The sequence below is a fragment of the Azolla caroliniana genome, unplaced genomic scaffold (genome assembly GCF_043228905.1).
Source record: "Azolla caroliniana isolate FFs.n. ecotype wild unplaced genomic scaffold, voAzoCaro1.0.p SCAF_11, whole genome shotgun sequence".
Classification (NCBI taxonomy): Eukaryota; Viridiplantae; Streptophyta; class Polypodiopsida; order Salviniales; family Salviniaceae; genus Azolla; species Azolla caroliniana.
Window position 1 is genome coordinate 14,793,886 of NW_028230446.1, and position 24,229 is coordinate 14,818,114.

Sequence of the window (24,229 nt, forward strand, 5' to 3'; positions counted from 1 at the left end):
GAAGATGATTGGTGGGGGGTAGAAGTGTCTTGTGTACTTAGGTCGCTTGATGTGAGATATATTATGGTTAATGGTGTTAACAAAATGTATTGTTATACTTGGCATCCAAACCCATCCATCGTTATTCTATTACCCAATTTTAGCTTATTTCCGCATATTATACGATCATGTTTTAATGCCTAATCCTTACACACTTACTCTTGTTTATTTAGATTGGCTCGAACTAATGCTTCACTTGCTTGTATAAAAAAATTAGGAGCTTTGGGCAATCAAAAGCTGATCGGAACACATCTTAATGATTTAACATTAATTCCTTACGATTCCACCATCGCGTGCATCACATTGCAACTTGCACATACATATATTGTCATGTGTATTATCATAGTCTTTCTAAGGTCGATGCATTATGGTATCCTTGTAGTGTGGAAGAAATGTGAAGACAAATGTTGTAAAGCCATTTTTGAGGAGCAAAATGTCGGTGTTTGATCTTGAACTAGAATTTTCCAAGAGCTTTTTATCAATTTTTATAATTAGAGTAAGGTAACCTCATGAAGCTGCCCAACCAATTATTGCTTGAAATTTCCAACAAGATAACAATATATGATGTATTTTAAGGCCATTATTTTGCATAGTGCTTTAACACGTAATGTATTGTTTATTCGATGACATGAGAGAGCCATATCCTTTAGACGACGGCTAATTGACATAAATTTTGGTCGATTGGGGTCAAGCCCTTTCCTTTCATAGCATGTTTACCTGGCCTGTCATTTGGATACTTTGTGTCCACTTCCTCATTCTCATGCCAGATGAAAACCCCCATTGTAGTATAATAAACATACATTTTTGACCCCTGCTATTTTTTGTCTTCTTCTACTTCTTTCTTGCGCTGAATGAAAACCCAAGCACGTGGGAAACCGTGGTCTGCCCAATGCACATGCATGTGCCGGAATTTCTTGCAGCCGGGCCTTGCTGGATGCGCGCCCATATATATGCCGGCCCATGGACAACAACAGCAACACGCGCACGGGCTTGGCCAAATGGCACGCCCGAGACTATTTGATCGTTAACATCTCTTATGTACTTTATGTGTGCGCGTGCGCGTGTATGTGTGCGTGTGCGCGTGTACGTGTGCATGTGCGTGCGTGCATGTGTGTGTGTGTCTCTCTCTCTTTTTGGGGTTCCCATCCCACTTGTGTTTTGAGTCAAGAGAAGGAGACACGTGGAAGGTGCTGGTTGGCCGCTTCATCTGGCTTGGCCAGCCCTGACACGTGGAAGCCGTTGGTTGGTCCATTTCTCCCAATGGACAGGGGGGAGGGGTCTTTCAGAGAAAAAAGCAGCAGAAGAACGCCATCGCCAGGGAAACGCAAAACGCAAAACGCAAAAAGCAAAAGCAGCCATGGGCCCTCGTCTTCTACTTTTCCCCTGCTTTAAGAAAAGCAAAATTCTCCTCTTTCTGCACCCCCCAATCCATCTTTGACATTATCCTGTCTTCTTCTTCATCTTCTTCATCTTCTTTTTCTTCATCATTATTCCACAGACGCCATATCCATGGCTATGGCTATCTCCTCCCTTCATCATCACCTTCTTCTCTTCCTCTGTTTCGCCTTCACCCTTTCTTCTTCTTCTTCTTCTTTTGTATCGTCTTCATCATCATCATCACCATCTTCTTCTTCTTCTTCGTCTTCTTCTCATGTCGGTTACACAACACAAGACCTCGCCTCCGATTCTCGCCTCCGCGAACTTTTCCACCGATGGATTCTCCACCACTCCATGAATTACACCCCCTCATCAGAATCCGAGAGCCACAGGAGGTTCCAGATCTTCAAGGAAAACCTCTTCTACATACACAACCACAACAGTCGCAGCGATTCTCCCTCCTACAAACTCGGCCTGAATAAATTCGCTGACCTGACCCTCGAAGAGTTCAGATCCAAGCATTTAGGGTTTGGGTTTGGGTCGGGGACTGGAAATATTCAGAGACACGGGTCTAATTTTGTTGGAAATGGATGTGCTCACCTCCCTAACCAAGTTGACTGGAGGCTTCATGGTGCTGTGACGCCTGTGAAAGACCAAGGACAATGCGGTATGCTCCTTGCCCTAAACCCTAAAAGTTTTCAAACCTGAATTTTAAAGCTGTTTTCATAGTATTGGTGCCTGGTACATGCCGTGCTTCAAAACCTGCAAAGTAGGCCTAGTTTGTAAAATTGCCGTGCTCAATTCTTGTTATATATATATATATATATATTTTGCTTCGAACCCTAAAATTTAAACCTACTTTTTGTGAAGCCATTCTGTTACTTTTTGTTTTTATATGAACCTTCGTATTTGTTCCTTTCCTTGCTTCAAGCCCTAAAATTTTGACCTAGTTTAATTAAACTTCTCATTTTTATAATTTGCTTTGTTATATTCCTTGCATCAGACCCTAATATTTAAACCTGGTTTGTGAATACTTACTTCCTTTTCTTCCCTTTGTTATTAATCGTGCTTGAAAACCCTAAATTGTTTTGAACTAGTTTGTTTTCAGTTATATGGTTACTTTCTTACATCCCTTGCTCCAAACAGTAGAAATTAGACCTACTTGGTTTAAGCCTTTCTCTTTCTTTATTCTTTAATCCTTGTGTTTGATTGTTACGTCTCTGGAAGTGTGGATAAGCATCTATCATATCTGATCTAATGCGAAAGATAGAAATATATTGGTTCTTATAATATGCGAAAGATACAAAGATATTGTTTTCTGTAAACCAGGAAGTTGCTGGGCTTTCTCAAGCACCGGTGCCATGGAAGGTGCCTATGCAATCGCAACCGGTGAGCTTGTGAGCTTGTCTGAGCAAGAGCTAGTGAGTTGTTCTCATAGAAACTTAGGTTGCCATGGTGGCCTCATGGTCCCGGCCTTCAAGTGGGTCATGAAGAATGGTGGTATTAATACTGAGGATGGGTACCCCTATGTGAGCAGTGATGGCCATTCCAAGTTTTGCAAATGGCCTTTGGTGAGGCATACATTCAATCCAACTTCAATTTTTAATCTGTTTTTTCTTTTTGCTCTTGGTTTTGCTTGGATGTGGGTCAAACTCTAGGGCTAAAATCCTCCAATTTCATTTACTTGTTAATGCGACTCAATCCTTGTTCTCATTTGTTTGTTCGTTTGTTTTTACAAGTCAGTACACTTTAATTAATCCTTCTGTTTTCATTAACTATCGAATTTGCTTCGGTCCACAGAAGCGTGAAAGGGTAATCTCGATCGATGGATACAAGGATGTGAAACCTAATGATGAAGAGGCTTTGATGTGTGCTGTTTCTTCACAGCCAGTCAGTGTGGCAATTAATGCCGGAACCAAGGATTTTCAACTTTATGCCGATGTAAGTCTTTTCATTTTGCAAAATATTGCTTCCCAATAATTGAGTGATTAGTTAGATGCTCTCAAAATCCTTGCTCAATACTATGTGAAAATCCAAGTCAGAAACTTTCATAGCTTCCAAATCGTTAATACATGGAAATAGGTCTCAGCTAAGTGCTTTTAAGATGGAAATCTATAGTGGGAACTATTGTATGATATCGTGAACTAACCATATGATGGCACTTAATCAAGCAAGGGAGGAACAATGTCAAAGTTGAGTGAACTAACTATCTAGTAATTATGAGTCCAAACGATCTGATAAATTTTTGTGGGTGATGACAGGGTATATTTAGCGGTGCATGTTCTGATGACCCGCATGACATTGACCATGCAGTGTTAGCAATTGGCTATGGTTCTGATGATGAAGGAAGAGGTTATTGGATTGTGAAGAATTCATGGACTGAGAAGTGGGGAAAAGATGGGTATGTTCACATTGCACGTGGGACTGGTCATCTCCGTGGTGTGTGTGGAATCTATGCCACCCCATCTTATCCAATCGTAAGCAAAGATGGCCACTCCTCGAGTGTGAGCGTCATGTGAAGCTTCTTTTACTCAAAATATTCCTCTACTTTAATCGAATAATTTCGAGACACAAATAACATATTAATTTGCACATGTTCTATATCATTCATCCATCATCCTCACATGAATCAGACCTTTGTATATAAAGACTCCATTCTAGAACAAAAGAAAATGTTGACCTAGTTTGAATCTTATTTGTGGAATAAACCTCCCTTTTATGTTCAATGGTTGTTTTCTAATTCACACCTCGTTGTGCTAAATCTTTTAAAGTTAATGGCCAGAAATGGGTACTACCTGTATCTCTATGATGTTGTAAATAATCCTTTCTTACCTTATTAGACTCGGGATGTCACAAGCTTTATTCCCTGTTTGCATGTATGCATAATTGATCCTTCTCGTCAACTAACATCCAATCTCATCCTAAGATTTACAAAATTCAATATACAGAAAATCTGCACAAACTAATCAATTTGAGTTCCCTTGTTGAGTAAATCATTGAATGAGTGTCAATGACAAGAATCAAAATATTGCTTCTTGATGAATGAAAATCAATCAAGATTTTCTTGTAATGTGTGTACATACATACACATATATATATTCATGTTTTTCAAGGTATCTCATTACTCGATCCTTTTGTGTCAATAGAGCTTGGGTTTGCATTTGACATTTTTGTGTTTAACTAGGAGAAATTAATTTGTTTGACATTCCCACAAATAACAATCCTATTTTCCTGCTCACCAATATGGCCAAAAACATAGTTATAATTGCACAATGCAACTTAATCTGACCCGACACAAGGAAACTTACAAAGTTTCAAACATAGTAATGATTTGAGGCCTTATTGGATTCACAATAATATTGGGCCATCTTTGTCATGCTTGGAAGGTTGATCCTTTCTCTATACAGGTTATGGTTTGAACACCAATATCTTTGGAAATAAAATCAATTACCATAAGTCTAACCCTAAAGGAACCGTGGAAACCTTAGATTTTGTGAATTTTGATCTCGTTTTTCATTTGGAATACAAACATTTCTTGCACCAAATAAAAATAGCCAAAAAACCAAAGGAAGTTAGATAATGGGATGAGTCCACAATGAGAGATTCTTTTAGAAATAAAGTTAACCAAAAATTAAGTGTAGTATATAGAGAGGACATGGGATTAAGAAAAAGAAAAAGTAGTATACAACATTTATATTTTTATGCTTGGAAGGACTCGAGTACGGTTTTGAGTACATCTTGAGATGAAGACCACTGTGAGTCAGTGGCACTAACAACAAAGAGCAATACCACATTACCCCTAGCAGTAGCTACAGCAAGGTTGTGAGTACCTGTTTTGGCATATGGTGTGTCCAGTGTATACACATAATACTGCATTAACAAAACACAATCATTTTTTTTCTTGCCCCTCTAAAGAGCACTGTATTATACTACACACACACACACTCTCTCTCTCTCTCTAAAATAACAAACGTTAAGCTGAGAGAAGATGCTAAAATGTCAAAATTGGAATATTACATTGCAAACCTTAACCCCCAATGTTGGCCCCAATACGACGTAAAAATGCAAGAATGTATCCGACCACATCTTACTACCCACATGAGTCTTGGCTCTTAGAGAGACTTCTTCGAACTCGCTCGCACTAGTTAGGGGTTGAGGTTGCATTATGGCATCATCATCCTCATATGAAGATATCCAAGGTATGCAATGAAAACTAGTGGAGGATGAATATCACTTGCTTCTCATATGCTCAGGGCATAAGGTAATTCAAAATATTTATGATGACTTATTAAGAAAACATGATTATTTAAGTATCATACTCAAGTCCCCACCACGAAGGGTGAGAACATATGTGCATGCATTATTTCCACATAGAGAGTTTTCTCTACAGAGTAGTAACCCAGCTTCTTAGGAAGGAGTCACATACAAGAATTTTATTTGGTCCCCATGGTCAAAATTGGTTCCGTTGAATGATAAGAAATCTATTTGGTCCTGTTGGTCAAAATTGGCCTCCTTGTAGACGATAAAAAATCTATTCTATTCTACTCTCTCTCACTCACACACATTGTGCTATTAGTATATAGAAAACAAAAGGTCAAAGAAGTACAGCATCATGCATGTACATTTTCAAAGCACTAGTAAATACATCACGGGAAACGCATAGAAGTATCAAACATACCCCTCCTAGTAGGAAGTAACATCACAAAGTACCCCTTGTAGTTTGAGGAATGTCACTTGCATACCCCTGGTCAAAACTAAAACTACTTCACCTTATGAAGATATTTAGAGAATATCTGATGACTTTACATTTTGATGAAACTTATATAGTGACATCTCTCAAACTATGAGTACACTCGATATTTAAATGCAAGGGATGTTTTTCAAAATTTCCCAAAGAAGAACAAAGAAGCAGATAACAGTGGACCCACGCAGTTGCGAACAAACACTGCTTTGGCCAGATAATTAATTTCCAATAATGACTTTTGGTCCCTAGGCTTTTCAAATCACCAGTTTATATATTGTTTCAAAGATAATTTCACCACATTTTCCGCGCATCTAACATTATATGTTTCTCAAACCAATAGGGCATAGGAGTCATGTTTGTTTGGAATTCTTCCCAAACAATTCATTACCTTCACTGTGCACATAATTCATAATATACATGTGAGAATTAAGAGAAACAATTGCACCTGGCATCCAACATTATATGTTTCTCAAACCAATAGGGCATTATGGCCTCTGTTTGTTGGCCCGTTCCTCCTAGACAATTATCTTCACCGTGCACATAACTTATAATATGTAACCAAGAGATCATTGGGAAGAAGGGTGATTTCTCAATTAGTCAATTGCAGTAGAGTTACATCCCTCAGTTAGAAATAATTTGTAATATGTACGTGAGGACTAAGCGATAATGCTCACTGGACATAATATGTATGTGAATTAAGCAATAATTCTCACTGTGGACACAATATGTATGTGAGAATTAAGCTGCAATCCACATTGTGAACATAATATGGATATAAGATTGTGGAGACAATTCGTAGCACGTCTGTAAGAATTAAGGGAAATTTCTCACAATTGACAACTACGCATGGAATAATGTCTAGCAAATTAAACTATGTCTATCTGAGTGATGGTGATGATGATATACTAATGTCCTTGGCTGGTCAACAAATCCATGGAACCAAAATGTGAGCAAAAGGGACGGAAATAAACTAACAATGTGTGAGAATTAAGTATGCGAAAAATTATAGGAAATAATAAAAGTATATGAGTGAGAACAAGGGGATGGGAATAAACTTACTGTTTGATCGCCACGTGTTTCTACATGTGTTTCAACAACTTCATCAGGATCATAACTGTTTCCTGTTACAAATGGACCGAGTGCTGAAATCAACTTCTCCGGACTACCAATTTCTTCAATCTTTGCATTCGGTTTATTCGTGAGGCGCACCATTGGTGATGCAAAGACTTGTGCAGTCCCCTGCTTAACATTTTCGAACTTCACTTCTACCCATGGCTCTGCACACTTTGGTTGACAATAATTTCCAGATAAGATATTCGCAATCCGAACTTGCTTCCAAGTTGGTGGAAGAATAAATTGGTATGGTTGCACATTACCTGAAAGTTCAAAGGTTCTTGTGAACATGCAATGTATGAACTAATGCATGAAAGAACTATATACAAATACATCAGTATGAACAAACTTTACGAAAAAGAGAGTTTCAACGCTCTGTTCTATCTACACTACTTTGTTACAAACCTCAACTTTCTTTTTTGTCAAATAATAGAGTCTTCCTCCCATAGTACAAGTGTTAGTTTAACACCATTATGATCACATCGTCCATGCATATATTTTATTTTCAATACTCACCTAGCAATAGTCAAAGTTATGATCGGCTTGTCGGTGCAGATTTTGTAGCTTTCAGTGCTCATCTAACAATACTTGAAGGTATGACTGCATTGTCCATGCATACCTTGTACTTTTTTAATACTCATCCAACAATTGGGGGATAGTTATGGGTCATTCGATATCTCGAAGATACTACTCTCTAAGATGGTCTCTACTACGAGCTTTTTGTTGTCAATTTAGAAATAAGTTCTGTGGCCATCAAATAAATGGGAAAATTGGTTGTGAATAAAATTCCATGAAAATGATTAAAGATCTCACTTATGCCATTGGCCCAATTAGATGCTCTCTATAGAATGACAACTACTCATCAATTCTCTGGTGCTAATTCAGGGTTTAGGGTCTGAAAACATATGAAGAGACTCAAGTCAAACAGCTAAAAACCCTAACTTCTTGAAAATGCTTAGCATTAGCACATGAAATTGTAAAAGCTAGATGCTTTTACCATATAAACTATAAAAAGCTGTGGCTTATTCAAGGTAAACCAATGAACTACACATATCAAAATGGAAGCAACTATAGATTTAAAACCTCGTTTCTTCATTCAAAGGAGTGATTGTTGCACAATCATATTTCTTCATGTTGTCAAAATACATGCATTTGTTGGTAATTATAGGCCACGAGAAAAGATATCTCCATTATTGTAACTTGCAGTCCAATTTTGATCATTGATGGAATTTTTTGATGAAAGTTCAAAAACATAATCTAGTGAGTCGGAGCGACAAAGAAAATTAAACGTATACAAGAAAAATAACATGACAATGAAAGATTTGTGCAGTTGGGAATTGACTATCACAATAGTTTGTGTTTTCTCATTAACACATTTCACACATGAAAGACTTGTGCTGTTAGGAATTGATAATCACAATAGATTGTGTTTTCACACACACACACACACACACACACACACACACACACACACAGAAATGCAATGGAAAAAGCTTCAGAAATTACCAGCTCTTAAAGCTGGGGTATCTTTTGATGATGCTATGAATTGGACGAATCCATCAGCCGAAGAAGCAGCAGGAAGGTATGAACCCACAGCTACTTCTTTCGCAAATGCAAATGATGATAAAGAAGATGAAGCAGAAACATTCAATCCTATCAATCCGAGAAGGATTAAGCCTTCCCTCCTCCCAATAAGAGGTTTTTGCACAGGAACAAACCCTTTTTTAGTACAGCCCACATCTTCTATCTGACAGAAAAACACTGCATTTTTCCTGGTTTTGATGCTGGGATGGGTTTGGGCTATGGTGGGTTTTCTGTGAGATGGTGGGATCGAGAGCTTCCACTGAGATTGATGTATGGCGCTTGATGAGAGAGTGCGACCACTGATGATCTCTGCAATAGCCATTGTTTGTGTGGATAAGCAATCCCCATGATCTTTCTTAGTATGTATGTATGTATGTACATATTGGATTCGATAGCTCTCTTTTCCTGGCTTTTTTGAATGATTATGCCCACCCAAAGGCCAAACCTTCATCGTGTGCTTTTCCAAGGAACTCGGGAGGGCCAAATAGCCAAGCCAAAATGGGCTAGTAGGACTCCTAAGGCCATCCATAGAGAGAGAGAGAGAGAGAGAGAGAGAGAGAGAGAGACATAGATCGAGACGAACACATTGACAACATAGGATATACTTTTTCATGTCCATGGGAGAACTGATTCCAATCGATACATGGGACAAGGTTGAGCCCATGGGCCAAGATTCAAACCCGAGATGGAGTCCAGATGGCTGTAACTTAGCTGGTAAGGTTGCCCAATAGATACAAGAAAGGCCACGCGTTTCTTATCTTAGCCCCCTTGCTCATCTCTGCGACGGTGGCTCAAAAACATTGTGGAGAATACATTGTCTATGAATAAAGGTATGTGAAAGTGGCAAGCCTAGGAAGCCAAGGTCTTTGCAGTGCGTGGTAAGCCTAATAGCTTATGATGAAGGAGATTGATGTGTTTTCAAGAGATCTCTATAGGAGAACAACTATGTAACCGCTCGTGGGTGAGGATCGAACTACACTTCTCTCAAGTTTATGAAAGCGGAGAGAGAGAGAGAGAGAGAGAGAGAGAGAGAGAGAGAGAGAGAGAGAGAGAGAGAGAGAGAGAGACTTTTACCAAAAAAAAGAGAGATAGATAGATAGATTATATTGTCATCTTCGGAGGTCAAATATGATCTTATGAGACCAAAAATATTACATTTCACGTGATACGTGTGAAGGTGAGTAGCAACTCTCAATGTTCAAGAACTTTACCAATGAATGTTGCAATCGAGAGTGCACATCGTGGTTGTGAGAGAAATTCGTGCAAGGATTGGGCTCGATCGAAGAGATGTGGAAAGCATGGTCGAATATGATCAAAGGTAGAGCATTGTATCAAAGTGTGATACTCAGATTCTCAAACTTGTTTAGGGCAAAGTGTTGATAGTTGGCCACTCTCATCACTTGTGCCTCAACGCCCCGTCTCACATCTCAATGCGAGAGAGAGCCCAAATGGATGTAGCTCTGTTGGTAAGGTTGCCCAATGGAGACCAAGAGGTAATGGGTTCAACCTGTACATTCCATAGTTGCATTTTTAGTGAATTAAAAGAGATATGTATGAAGTATGTAATAGAGAGGTGAGTAAAAATGGGTTTCAAACCCAAGACATAGTGGCTTGTAGTGTAACAACTTACCAATAGGGTAAGCTAATTACGATAAGAGAGAGAGAGAGAGAGAGAGAGAGAGAGAGAGAGAGAACCCAGATAGATGTAGTTCAGTTGGTAAGGTTGCCCAATGGAGACCAGGAGGTCATGGGTTCAACCCCCACATTCCACAATGGCATCTAGTGAAATAAGAGATATGTAACAACTTACCACTAGGATAAGCTAATTACACATGTCGTTGTAGGTGTAGAATAGTGGTGAGTACTACTTGTTTGGATCATGTACCGGAATATCGAAAACATGGCTAGGTGTCGTCGCCAATACATGGTACGTGACGATGTTCGTTCGCATATGAACTGGAATACCCATTTGTGCACTTGGAAGAGATCATGGTAATATGTACCCTGCCTCGCTGACGACCCACTATATGCCCCCAAGTCTTCGTAAGGGGTATAAAATATGGCGGTAAGAGAAAGAATGGCCTAGAAGATGATAGGAGATTTGCACCGCCCTTCGCACCGTTGCCGGGTATCGAACCCGGGTCACCCGCGTGACAGGCGGGAATACTCACCAGTATACTACAACGACATGTCAGTGTTAGAGAAAGTACCCTCTATACTACTGGCTCGAACCATGTAATGGAATGTCGAAAACATGGCCCAGTTTCGTCGGAAATACATGTTATGCGAAGAAGTTCGTCCGCATATGAACTGCAATACCCAAGTGTGCACTCGGACTGGATCATGGTAGTATGAACCCTCTCTCGTTGACAACCCACCACCCCCAAGTGTTTGAAAGGGATAGAGAATCCAACAGAGTGAGCCACAATGTCCTAGAACATGACAATAGATTTTCCCCGTCCTTCACGCCGTTGCCGGGGATCGAACCCGGGTCACCCGCGTGACAGGCGGGAATACTCACCACTATACTACAATGACATGTTCGTGTTGGAAGATATATCCTCTGTACTACTTGCTCCGACCATGTACCGGAATGTCGAAAATATAGCCCGGTTTCGTCGCCAATGCATGTTATGTGACGATGTTCGTCCGCATATGAACTGGAATACGCATGTGTGCATTGGGACGAGATCATGGTAATATAGTCCTTCCCTCGCTGACGACCCACTCTACGCCCCTAAGTGTTTTAAAAGGATAGAGAATCCCACAGACCGAGAAAGAATTCCCTCGAAGATGACATGAAATATGCCACGCCTTTCGCGCCGTTGACGGGGATGGAATCTCGGTCACCCGCGTGACAGGCGGGAATACTCACCACTATACTACAACGACATGTTGGTGTTGGAGAAAGTATCCTATAGTGGTGAGTACTACTTGTTCGGATCATGTACCGGAATATCGAAAACATGGCCCGGTGTCGTCGCCAATACATGGTACGTGATGATGTTCGTTCGCATATGAGATGGAATACCCATGTGTGCACTTGGACGAGATCATGGTAATATGAACCCTGCCTCGCTGACGACCCACTGTATGCCCCCAAGTCTTCGTAAGGGGTATAAAATCTGGCGGTCAGAGAAAGAATGGCCTAGAAGATGATAGGAGCTTTGCCCCGCCCTTCGCACCGTTGCCGGGTATCGAACCCGAGTCACCCATGTGACAGGCGGGAATACTCACCAGTATACTACAACGACATGTCAGGGTTAGAGAAAGCACACTCTGTACTACTGGCTGGAACCATGTACTGGAATGTCGAAAACATGGCCCGGTTTCGTCGCAAATACATGTTATGCGAAGAAGTTCGTCCGCATATGAACTCCAATACCTAAGTGTGCACTCGGACTAGATCTTGGTAGTATGGACCCTCTCTCGTTGACAACCCATTGTACGCCCCCAAGTGTTTGAAAGGGATAGAGAATCCAACGGAACGAGCAACAATACCCTAGAAGATGACAGGAGATTTGCCCCGTCCTTCACGCCGTTGCCGGGGATCGAACCCGGGTCACCCGCGTGACAGGCGGGAATACTCACCACTATACTACAACGACATGTCGGTGTTGGAGAAAGTATCCTCTGTACTACTGGCTCGGACCATGTACTGGAATGTCGAAAACATGGCCCGGTTTCGTCGCAAATACATGTTATGCGAAGAACTTCGTCCGCATATGAACTGCAATACCCAAGTGTGCACTCGGACTAGATCATGGTAGTATGGACCCTCTGTCGTTGACAACCAATTGTACGCCCCCAAGTGTTTGAAAGGGATAGAGAATCCAACGGAACGAGCAACAATGCCCTAGAACATGACAGGAGATTTACCCCGTCCTTCACGCCGTTGCCGGGGATCGAACCCGGGTCACCCGCGTGACAGGAGGGAATACTCACTACTATACTACAACGACATGTCGGTATTGGAGAAAGTATCCTCTGTACTACCGGCTCGGACCATGTATTGGAATGTCGAAAACATGGCCCGATTTCGTCGCAAATACATGTTATGCGAAGCTGTTCGTCCACATATGATCTGCAATACCCATGTGTGCACTCGGACTGGATCATGGTAGTATGGACCCTCTCTCCTTGACAACCCACCACCCCCAAGTGTTTGAAAGGGATAGAGAATCCAACAGAGTGAGCCACAATGTCCTAGAACATGACAATAGATTTTCCCCGTCCTTCACGCCGTTGCCGGGGATCGAACCCGGGTCACCCGCGTGACAGGCGGGAATACTCACCACTATACTACAACGACATGTTCGTGTTGGAGGATATATCCTCTGTACTACTTGCTCCGACCATGTACCGGAATGTCGAAAATATAGCCCGGTTTCGTCGCCAATGCATGTTATGTGACGATGTTCGTCCGCATATGAACTGGAATACGCATGTGTGCATTGGGACGAGATCATGGTAATATAGTCCTTCCCTCGCTGACGACCCACTCTACACCCCTAAGTGTTTTAAAAGGATAGAGAATCCCACAGACCGAGAAAGAATGCCCTCGAAGATGACATGAAATATGCCACGCCTTTCGCGCCGTTGACGGGGATGGAATCTGGGTCACCCGCGTGACAGGCGGGAATACTCACCACTATACTACAACGACATGTTGGTGTTGGAGGAAGTGTAGAATAGTGGTGAGTACTACTTGTTCGGATCATGTACCGGAATTTCGAAAACATGGCCCGGTGTCGTCGCCAATACATGGTATGTGATGATGTTCGTTCGTATATGAGATGGAATACCCATGTGTGCACTTGGACGAGATCATGGTAATATGAACCCTGCCTCGCTGACGACCCACTGTATGCCCCCAAGTCTTCGTAAGGGGTATAAAATCTGGCGGTCAGAGAAAGAATGGCCTAGAAGATGATAGGAGATTTGCCCCGCCCTTCGCACCGTTGCCGGGTATCGAACCCGGGTCACCCGCGTGACAGGCGGGAATACTCACCACTATACTACAACGACATGTCGGGGTTAGAAAAAGCATGCTCTGTACTACTGTCTCGAACCATGTACTGGAATGTCGAGAACATGGCCCGGTTTCGTCGCAAATACATGTTATGCGAAGAAGTTCGTCCGCATATGAACTGCAATACCCAAGTGTGCACTCGGACTAGATCATGGTAGTATGGACCCTCTCTCGTTGACAACCCATTGTTCGCCCCCAAGTGTTTGAAAGGGATAGAGAATCCAACGGAACGAGCAACAATGCCCTAGAAGATGACAGGAGATTTGCCCCGTCCTTCACGCCGTTGCCGGGGATCGAACCCGGGTCACCCGCGTGATAGGCAGGAATCCTCACCACTATACTACAACGACATGTCGGTGTTGGAGAAAGTATCCTCTGTACTACTGGCTCGGACCATGTACTGGAATGTCAAAAACATGGCCCGGTTTCGTCGCGAATACATGTAATGCGAAGCTGTTTGTCCACATATGAACTGCAATACCCATGTGTGCAGTCGGACTGGATCATGGTAGTATGGAATCTCTCTCGTTGACAACCCACTGTACGCCCCCAAGTGTTTGAAAGGGATAGAGAATCCAATAGAGCGAGCAACATTGCCCTAGAACATGACAGGAGATTTACCCCGTCCTTCACGCCGTTGCCGGGGATCGAACTCGGGTCACCCGCGTGACAGGTGGGAATACTCACCACTATACTACAACGACATGTCAGTATTGGAGAAAGTATCCTCTGTACTACTGGCTCGGACCCGGTATTGGAGAAAGTATCCTTTGTACTACTGGCTTGGACCATGTACTGGAATGTCGAAAACATGGCCTGATTTCGTCGCAAATACATGTTATGCGAAGCTGTTCGTCCACATATGATCTGCAATACCCATGTGTGCACTTGGACTGGATCATGGTAGTATGGACCCTCTCTCGTTGACAACCCACCGCCCCCAAGTGTTTGAAAGGGATAGAGAATCCAACAGAGTGAGCCACAATGTCCTAGAACATGACAATAGATTTTCCCCGTCCTTCACGCCGTTGCCGGGGATCGAACCCGGGTCACCCGCGTGACAGGCGGGAATACTCACCACTATACTACAACGACATGTTCGTGTTGGAGGATATATCCTCTGTACTACTTGCTCCGACCATGTACCGGAATGTCGAAAATATAGCCCGGTTTCGTCGCCAATGCATGTTATGTGACGATGTTCATTTGCATATGAACTGGAATACGCATGTGTGCACTAGGACGAGATCATGGTAATATAGGCCTTCCCTCGCTGACGACCCACTCTACGCCCCTAAGTGTTTTAAAGGGATAGAGAATCCCACGGACCGAGAAAGAATGCCCTCGAAGATGACATGAAATATGCCACGCTTTTCGCGCCGTTGACGGGGATGGAATCTGGGTCACCCGCGTGACAAGCGGGAATACTCACCACTATACTACAACGACATGTTGGTGTTGGAGGAAGTGTAGAATAGTGGTGAGTACTACTTGTTCGGATCATGTACCGGAATATCGAAAACATGGCCCGGTGTCGTCGCCAATACATGGTACGTGATGATGTTCGTTCGCATATGAGATGGAATACCCATGTGTGCACTTGGACGAGATCATGGTAATATGAACCCTGCCTCGCTGACGACCCACTGTATGCCCCCAAGTCTTCGTAAGGGGTATAAAATCTGGCGGTCAGAGAAAGAATGGCCTAGAAGATGATAGGAGCTTTGCCCCGCCCTTCGCACCGTTGCCGGGTATCGAACCCGGGTCACCCGCGTGACAGGCGGGAATAGTCACCAGTATACTACAACGACATGTCGGGGTTAGAGAAAGCACGCTCTGTACTACTGGTTCGAACCATGTACTGGAATGTCGAAAACATGGCCCGGTTTCGTCGCAAATACATGTTATGCGAAGAAGTTCGTCCGCATATGAACTGCAATACCCAAGTGTGCACTCGGACTAGATCATGGTAGTATGGATCCTCTCTCGTTGACAACCCATTGTACGCCCCCAAGTGTTTGAAAGGGATAGAGAATCCAACGGAACGAGCAACAATGCCCTAGAAGATGATAGGAGATTTGCCCCGTCCTTCACGCCGTTGCAGGGGATCGAACCCGGGTCACCCGCGTGACAGGCGGGAATACTCACCACTATACTACAACGACATGTTCGTGTTGGAGGATATATCCTCTGTACTACTTGCTCCGACCATGTACCGGAATGTCGAAAATATAGCCCGGTTTCGTCGCCAATGCATGTTATGTGACGATGTTCATTTGCATATGAACTGGAATACGCATGTGTGCACTAGGACGAGATCATGGTAATATAGGCCTTCCCTCGCTGACGACCCACTGTACGCCCCCAAGTGTTTGAAAGGGATAGAGAATCCAATAGAGCGAGCAACAATGCCCTAGAACATGACAGGAGATTTGCCCCGTCCTTCACGCCGTTGCCGGGGATCGAACCCGGGTTACCCGTGTGACAGGCGGGAATACTCACCACTATACTACAACGACATGTTGGTGTTGGAGGATATATCTTTTGTACTACTTGCTCCGACCATGTACCGGAATGTCGAAAATATAGCTCGGTTTCGTCGCCAATGCATGTTATGTGCCGATGTTCGTCCGTATATGAACTAGAATACGCATGTGTGCACTCGGACGAGATCATGGTAATATGTACCCTGCCTCGCTGATGACCCACTGTATGCCCCCAAGTCTTCGTAAGGGGTATAAAATCTGGCGGTAGGAGAAAAAATGGCCTAGAAGTTCACACCCCTACTCACCACTATACTACAACGACATGTCGGTGTTGAAGAAAGTATCCTCTGTACTACTGGCTTGGACCATGTACTCGAATGTCGAGAAGATGGCCTGGTTTCGTCGCAAATACATGGTACGTGACGGTGTTCGTTCGTATATGAACTGGAATACCTGTTGGGAGACAGGTCCCTCCGGATGGGAAGGGAGAAGAACAGTGCCGACGAACAAACTCGGCCGAGGCTGAAACGGATGAGGAGTACCCGGCTACGGAGAGCCGGATGATATAGACCCGGTGAAGACCGGATGAGGAGTACCCGGCTACGGAGAGCCAGATGGTGCAGGCCCGGTGCGAACCGGATGAGGAGTACCCGGCTACGGAGAGCCGGATGATACAGGCCCGGTGCGAACCGGATGAGGAGTACCCGGCTACGGAGAGCGGGATGATACAGACCCGGTGAAGACCGGATGAGGAGTACCCGGCTACGGAGAGCCGGATGGTGCAGGCCCGGTGCGAACCGGATGAGGAGTACCCGGCTACGAAGAGCCGGATGGTACATAACCGGTGAGAACCGGAGGAAGAGACATATTCGTAAATATGTTTCTGAGAGCCCATCGAGGCTATATTTGTAAATAGCCGAAAAGTCATATTAGTATAAATATGACTTAGGGCAAACTTTTTTGGTGTGGTCATTCTTCCTTGTTGGTGCAAGAAGAATAAAGAGCGCGTAACTGTACAGAGAGAGAGGGAGAGAGAGAGAGAACGAGGTCATTGCCTCTGTTGTAACCGCCGTCTGTGGCGAAGATCGTGAGTCCGAGGTCGTTGCCTCCGTGTACTCACTGTTTTGTACATTCATACATAGTGACAGTTTGCAGCCTGTGGGCTGCCGTGGTTTTTCCCCTAGTTTGGGGTTTTCCACGTTAACCTCCTGTGTACCATTTCTCTTCTTTGTGTCGTGTTCTGTTTCCCGTTTTCTGTGTATGAAAAGAAGCTCGGTTGTGGCCGACCCTTGCGCATAAAGAGCGTTGGGTTCCCGTCAATACCCATGTGTGCACTTGGACGAGATCATGGTAATATGTACCCTGCCTCGCTGACGACCCACTGTATGCCCCCAAGTCTTCGTAAGGGGTATAAAATCTGGCGGTAAGAGAAAGAATGGCCTGGAAGATGACAGGAGATTTGCCCCGCCCTTCGCACCGTTGCCGGGTATCGAACCCGGGTCACCCGCGTGACAGGCGGGAATACTAACCACTATACTACAACGACATGTCGGTGTTAGAGAAAGTATCCTCTGTACTACTGGCTCGGACCATGTACTCGAATGTCGAAAAGATGGCCTGGTTTCGTCGCAAATACATGGTACGTGACAATGTTCGTTCGTATATGAACTGGAATACCCATGTGTGCACTTGGACGAGATCATGGTAATATGTACCCTGCCTCGTTGACGACCCACTATATGCCCCCAAGTCTTCGTAAGGGGTATAAAATCTGGCGGTAAGAGAAAGAATGGCCTAGAAGATGACAGGAGATTTACCCCGCCCTTCGCACCGTTGCCGGGTATCGAACCCGGTTCACCCGCGTGACAGGCGGGAATACTAACCACTATACTACAACGACATGTCGGTGTTAGAGAAAGTACCCTCTGTACTACTGGCTCGAACCATGTAATGGAATGTTGAAAACATGGCCCGGTTTCGTCGCCAATGCATGTTATGTGACGATGTTCGTTCGCATATGAACTGGAATACCCATGTGTGCACTCGGACGAGATCATGGTAATATGTACCCTGCTGAGAACGTAAGTGTTTGCGGAAGCGTAAAACAGAGAACAACGTAGAGAGAGAGAGAGAGAGAGAGAGAGAGAGAGAGAGAGAGCAGAACACAATTTTAAAATTATATCAAAACTTTGTACATACACTGTGCTAAGTAGCACTATTTATACAAGTCCTCTTGGGACTGACAGAAGTACCATGTACTTCAATGCTCACACGAGCATCTGATATTTACTACGAGACTATAGCTACCTAGTAGTCTATCCTATACTAGGCTTCCGATTGGACTTCCGGTTACGGATTGCACCCGGTCTCCACTACTTGCCGGTTCGGTTGCTCACCGTAATACCGATCCATTTCGCCCGATCCGTCTTGCTTACCGGCTCTGGCTTATTCAGCCGATCCGGCTCCGGTTGAGCTTGCCGCTCAACACTCCCCCTCAAGCTCAACCTGAGGTGGGGTCGTAGTGTCGACCTCTGTGGCAGTCGGTTCTTCCAACCGACTTCTCCTGGCGTTACTCCGCCTTTCTCGAGTCCTCGTCCGGTCCGGTCCCGTTTGCCGCGACCCCTTTGGTTCTGCGCGCCTCGACCCTCTCTGTCGGCATGTCTGCTCAATAGGCCCATCTCAGCACTCACGTTGCTGTGACTCCGACGCTTGCCGATCCATCGGTTCTCCCACGATGGCATCGACTTCCGCTGTGTCCGTGTCCCCTTGGCCTTCAGTCGATCCGACTCATTCGGATCCATCTGTTGATCCGAGTCAGCTGTCTCCGACTCGTTCCAGGTCTTGTCCGAATCGGTACACTCCGATTCGACTTCCGGCTTCAGGCCTCTCACCACATCAGACCACTTCCGAGTCTTGGCCTTCTCCATGCTTCCCTCGGCTTCTTCAGCCGGTGAACCGAAATCGAATTCTTCATTCGACTCCGCATCATGGTCAGTACCGTCGTGATGACCTCCGCACAACATGCACTTCTCTTCCTGAGTGCACAACTCTTCTTCACAGCCGCTTGCTCCGACCTGTTCGGATGTGTCGACTTCCTTCGTCGACTTGGGTTCCTTCAGCTTCTTGTCTCCTCTTCTTCCGGCTTTCCTCTTACCGACGGGTTCAACAGTTTTTTGGCCTTTGTCCATTTCGGTAGAGACTTTGCCCTTGCTTCTCCCCCTCAAGTGTGGCACGTCGAGATGCTGAATACCAAGCATGTCGGTAAAGTGCTGCAACTTGTCCGATCCGAGCGGCTTGGTGAAGATGTCGGCAACTTGCCGATCCGTATGACGCGGTTGATTTCAGGAAGACCCGGTCCGGTGATGACTAAATCATCCACATACAAGAGTATACATACCGGACCGTCAGAGCCTTGCCGGATGAACAACGAAGAGTCCGACTTAGAGACAACAAACCCCAGCTTACGCAACCGGTGCGTGATCTTCGCGTTCCAAGCTCGGGGGGCTTGCTTCAAGCCGTAAAGCGACTTCTTCAGTCGGCATACCGCCGACTTGTTCATCTTCGATTGAAATCCGGGGGGATGAGTCATAAAGACTTCTTCTTCAAGCTCGCCTTGAAGGAAGGCGTTCTTCACATCCATCTGGTGAAGATGCCACCCCCTTGCCGCAACAACCGCTAGTACCACACGAACCGTCGTCATCTTCGCCACAGGAGCAAAGGTCTTGTCGTAGTCAATTCCGTGGGTCTGCGCGTATCCCTTCGCCACTAACCGGGCTTTGTACTGGTTAACAGAACCGTCGGCGTTGTACTTGACCTTGTACACCCACTTGCATCCGATCGGTTTACAGTGACGGGGAGGATCAACTAGGTCCCAAGTTTCGTTGGCATCGAGTGCCCGCATTTCTTCGTCCATAGCGGCACGCCAATTTGCATCCTTTGCCGCTTCTGCGTTGTCGTGAAGATTTTCGGCAATAGTGTGAAAATCCTATAAAACGTACAAAATCGAGTATGAATCACGAAGTACAATAATTGTGAAGATAACATTTTAAATAGATTTAATATCTAAGTACAAAATGATAGAGGTTTTGAATGCACTTTATTACATGAGAAACAGACAACTAAATGTCAAGATATGAGGGTATAAAGTTTGTAAAAGGAAAGGAGAAAATTGTGAGATATCCCACATAGGCATGACAAATACAGCTCTCAACATATATATGGTGGAGCAAAAGATATTATCTTTGTGTCTATGTGTGGAGCATAGAGAGTTCAAGGTAACTTGAACTAAGAGTGGAGGTGACTAGCTACTCGAAAAGGGTTTTGGCCAACCAAAACCGGACCGGCGATGGAGCCGGTGATCCGACGGCATCCGACCGCAATCCGGCGGCGGCATGCGGCACCGGTATCCGGCGGCGGCATCCGGCAACGGCATCCGGCGACTAGATAAAATAAATATATAAAGGGTTTTGGCCAACCAAAACCGGACCGGCGATGGAGCCGGTGATCCGACGGCATCCGACCGCAATCCGGCGGCGGCATGCGGCACCGGTATCCGGCGGCGGCATCCGGCAACGGCATCCGGCGACTAGATAAAATAAATATATAAATATATATACATATACAAGGAGGGCAAGTATGGATTCGAACCTTGCACCTCCAAGTTAGGAGTCAAATGACTTACCATTAAGCCATGCTATTTAGTTTAAATTATATTTCTATCATTGTACTTTTACATGTAAATTCTCATACATGAGAGCTAAAATGAGTGACATGGTTATCATGCACCACATGTAATACTTAAGCGCCAAATGGCAAACAGGCAAACATGCAATTTATGCATGTCTTGTACCCTCACATGTTGGTAGACAGGTCCCTCCGGATGGGAAGTGAGAAGAACAGTGCCGACGAACAAGTTGTAGAGGACGACAACCTAGCTTTCCAAACACCGCAACTACTCTACTACAAATGCTACATCGATGATGCCATAGGAGTTTGGGAAGGTTCCCCCGATACACTTCACACCTTCTTACACCAATACGGCGTGCCTCTACAACAACACATCCGTATTGAATCAACAACCTCCCCTAAAGAGATCACCATCCTGGACGTCGTCTTCTTCAAAGGCCCATACTTTAAAGAATTCGGCATCCTCGACACCGCATGCCACCAAAAACCTCTCAATGCCTACATGTACCTCCCGTGGAAATCCTCGCACCCCATAACACACAAAAAGGGCTTCATCACGGGAGAACTAAAACGGTATGCTATCCGGGAGAGCTCGGAAAATGGCTACATGGAACTACGCAAAAAGTTCTACGACCGCCTAAGAGCTAGGGGCTACCCATCGAAGTTCCTACTCAAGTGTTTTTCGACCATCCCCTACTCCATACGAAACCAACTACTCTCTAACCAACCCAACAACAAAAAACCTCCACCCATTGTTTTTAAGCTTCGATACTCCCCATGTATCAAAAAACTCCAAATCGGAGCACTCGTGAGAAACAAACTTAAACCCCTTCTAGGACAACCACAATACAGTTCCCTTACACCCCCTCTCACGTGTTGGCTAAATGGTAAAAAACTAAGAAACCACCTAGTACACGCATCCTTTCCCCCCACCTAATGTTTTATGTACTCTCACCCCTCTTAACCCCCACCTAAAGTCTTGTGTACACTCTTTTACCTTCCCTTTGTACACACTTTTGTATGTCCCACATACAAAGGACTCTCCTCCCTCTCCCTATAAAAAGAGCAACCTAGTAGGCTTAGTTTTCATCATTTGTACATCGGGCACTGAAGAGCCTCCATCGAGGCGAAATGCATTTGCCGATCGTTGCCTTATGATAGTAAAACTTTCTTTCCTTCTATGTGTTGCTCTTATCTAATTTTTTGTCTTAAGTTCTTAATTACTTATTTAATAAATTTTTATTAAGTACTTGTTTAATCACTTTTTTATCTTTTTTTTTTTTTTTTTCCTTAAGTTTTTAAGTATTTATGAATCATTTTCTATTAAGTACTTGTTTAATAATCATTTTTATTACGTACTTGTTTAACCCCTTTTTTTAAGTACTTGTTCAATCATTTTTAGGTTTAACTTTTTGTTTAAACATTTGTTTAAGTATTCTCCTCTCTTAATCATAATTATTCTCTTCTCAACCATGACCCCTTTTCTTTAACCATAATCCCTCCCTTCTCTTTTAATCATAACCTTGCGTTAAGTGTCTGCCCAAGTGTTTTCTTATCTAAATATTTGTTTAAACATTCGTTTAAGTACTTTGTTTAGCAACCCCTTCCCCCTTAATCATAATCCCTTCTTAACCATAATCATTTTTTAATCTCAATCTCTCTTTTCTATTTTTATTTTTATTTTTATTTTTTATAATAATCTTTCTTTTAAGTGTTTGCTTAAGCGTGTGTTTAAACAACTCCCATTCATCTAAGCGTGTGGTCCCGTTTTAATAATACTCTATATTGGTGTTTTAATAGTACTTTATTGTTGTCTAATAACTTAAGTTATCCCAATGATCTTTAATATGTTCTAAAAACTTTGATTAGGTTTAAATACTTTTGATAACTTCAACAAGCTACACTCCCCTAACCCCCACCCACGCCCTCACTTTTCTATTCTTCTAAAACTATATCACTACTTATGTTTAGACATACAAATAAGATCTAAACTTGAGTCCACCCCAAACAACCCCTGATGAAGTGCCGCACACTTTAAGCAATCTTAAAAAAGAAACGGTATGAACCGGATGAGGAGTACCCGACTACGGAGAGTCGGATGGTGTAGGCCCGGTATGAACCGGATGAGGAGTACCCGACTGCGGAGAGCCGGATGGGGAGTACCCGACTGCGGAGAGCCGGATGGAGCCCATCGAGGCTACATTTGTAAATAGCCGAAAAGTCATATTAGTATAAATATGACTTAGGGCAAACTTTTAGTTATAGTTGTCGTTCTTGTTGTTATTCTTTTGTTGTGGTGCAGAAGAAGAAATCAGAGCGCGTAATTGTACAGAGAGAGAGAGAGAGAGACGAGGTCGTTGCCTCTGTTGTAATCGCCGCCTGTGGCGAAGATCTGAGAGCACGAGGTCGTTGCCTCAGTGATCTCACTGTTGTATATTTCTACATAGTGACAGTTTGCAGCTTGCGGGCTGCCGTGGTTTTTCCCCTATTTTGGGGTTTTCCACGTATACCTCATGTGTACCATTTCTCCTCTTTTGTGTCGCGTTTCATTACCTGTTTTTCTGTGTATGAAAAGAATCTCGGTTGTGGCCGAGCGTCGGACATAAGGAACGTCGAGTTCTCAACAAGTGGTATTAGAGCGAAATCGACACAGAAAATGGACGAATCGTTTGGCGGCATGTTCAAGCTCACCGGCTCCAACTATTCAGTGTGGAAATCGAAGATGAGGGACATGCTCGTGGTTAAAGACCTCTGGCTGCCGGTTCAGTTCGGGGACAAGAGACCGGACAAAATCGACGCCGCGATATGGGAGGTGATGCACATGAAGACAACGGCGTACATACGGTGCTTCATCGACATGAGCCTGTACAACAACTTCAATGAAGAGAGCAAGGCTCATGAGCTCTGGGAGAAGATCGGCATAATGTTCCAGAACAAAAATGCTGTCAATCAGGTGTCGGTATTCCGGAAGCTAGTAAGACTCCGGTACCAAGATGGCTCCAGCATGGCGGAGCATATGAATGCCTTCCAGGGGCTGATTCACCAGGCAACGTCATTGGAAGTACCTCTTGCTGATGAGGTCCTAGCGCTACTCCTGCTCGGTTCCCTCCCGGATAGCTGGGAGACGTTGGTTGTCACTTTGGGCAACGCCGGTCCGGAAGGAAAACG

The 24,229-nt window shown here is 44.1% G+C and overlaps 2 protein-coding genes and 4 non-coding genes across 8 annotated transcripts; 1 reads left to right on the top strand and 5 right to left on the bottom strand.

The window, feature by feature from the left end:
- Nucleotides 1-1,533: 1,533 nt before the first annotated feature.
- On the top strand, nucleotides 1,534-4,108 carry LOC147857917 (cysteine proteinase COT44-like). Of its 3 annotated transcripts, none has more exons than XM_087326965.1 (5): nucleotides 1,534-1,621; nucleotides 1,661-2,083; nucleotides 2,746-2,987; nucleotides 3,217-3,357; nucleotides 3,678-4,108. In XM_087326965.1, the coding sequence occupies exons 1-5, from the start codon at nucleotides 1,549-1,551 to the stop codon at nucleotides 3,933-3,935; spliced, it is 1,137 nt and encodes a 378-aa protein (XP_087183091.1). In that variant the 5' UTR covers nucleotides 1,534-1,548; the 3' UTR covers nucleotides 3,936-4,108. The 3 variants fall into 3 exon arrangements, with proteins under 3 accessions (XP_087183091.1, XP_087183092.1, XP_087183090.1); XM_087326966.1 differs by having other exon boundaries at nucleotides 1,534-1,618; XM_087326964.1 differs by having other exon boundaries at nucleotides 1,534-2,083.
- Nucleotides 4,109-5,047: 939 nt separating this feature from the next.
- Nucleotides 5,048-9,218, bottom strand: PPD6 (thylakoid lumenal protein (Mog1/PsbP/DUF1795-like photosystem II reaction center PsbP family protein)). Its single transcript, XM_087327540.1, has 3 exons — nucleotides 8,780-9,218; nucleotides 7,220-7,536; nucleotides 5,048-5,286 (listed from the first exon to the last, which is right to left on the bottom strand). The coding sequence occupies exons 1-3, from the start codon at nucleotides 9,177-9,179 to the stop codon at nucleotides 5,116-5,118; spliced, it is 888 nt and encodes a 295-aa protein (XP_087183666.1). The 5' UTR covers nucleotides 9,180-9,218; the 3' UTR covers nucleotides 5,048-5,115.
- A 3,175-nt stretch (nucleotides 9,219-12,393) lies between these two features.
- Nucleotides 12,394-12,465, bottom strand: TRNAD-GUC (transfer RNA aspartic acid (anticodon GUC)). The gene has a single exon. It is a non-coding gene; the product is annotated as a tRNA-Asp (tRNA).
- A 632-nt stretch (nucleotides 12,466-13,097) lies between these two features.
- On the bottom strand, nucleotides 13,098-13,169 carry TRNAD-GUC (transfer RNA aspartic acid (anticodon GUC)). Its single transcript has one exon. It is a non-coding gene; the product is annotated as a tRNA-Asp (tRNA).
- A 998-nt stretch (nucleotides 13,170-14,167) lies between these two features.
- On the bottom strand, nucleotides 14,168-14,239 carry TRNAD-AUC (transfer RNA aspartic acid (anticodon AUC)). The gene has a single exon. It is a non-coding gene; the product is annotated as a tRNA-Asp (tRNA).
- A 673-nt stretch (nucleotides 14,240-14,912) lies between these two features.
- TRNAD-GUC (transfer RNA aspartic acid (anticodon GUC)) lies at nucleotides 14,913-14,984 on the bottom strand. The gene has a single exon. It is a non-coding gene; the product is annotated as a tRNA-Asp (tRNA).
- Nucleotides 14,985-24,229: the final 9,245 nt, after the last annotated feature.

Coding starts and splice junctions, on each gene's coding strand:
- LOC147857917 (XM_087326964.1), top strand. CDS start 1,549: ATGGCTATGGCTATCTCCTCCCTTCATCATCACCTTCTTCTCTTCCTC. Junction 2,084..2,745: donor GAAAGACCAAGGACAATGCG/GTATGCTCCTTG, acceptor TCTGTAAACCAG/GAAGTTGCTGGGCTTTCTCA. Junction 2,988..3,216: donor AGTTTTGCAAATGGCCTTTG/GTGAGGCATACA, acceptor TTCGGTCCACAG/AAGCGTGAAAGGGTAATCTC.
- PPD6 (XM_087327540.1), bottom strand. CDS start 9,179: ATGGCTATTGCAGAGATCATCAGTGGTCGCACTCTCTCATCAAGCGCC. Junction 7,537..8,779: donor TACCCCAGCTTTAAGAGCTG/GTAATTTCTGAA, acceptor TTGAACTTTCAG/GTAATGTGCAACCATACCAA. Junction 5,287..7,219: donor AAACACGTGGCGATCAAACA/GTAAGTTTATTC, acceptor TTGTTAATGCAG/TATTATGTGTATACACTGGA.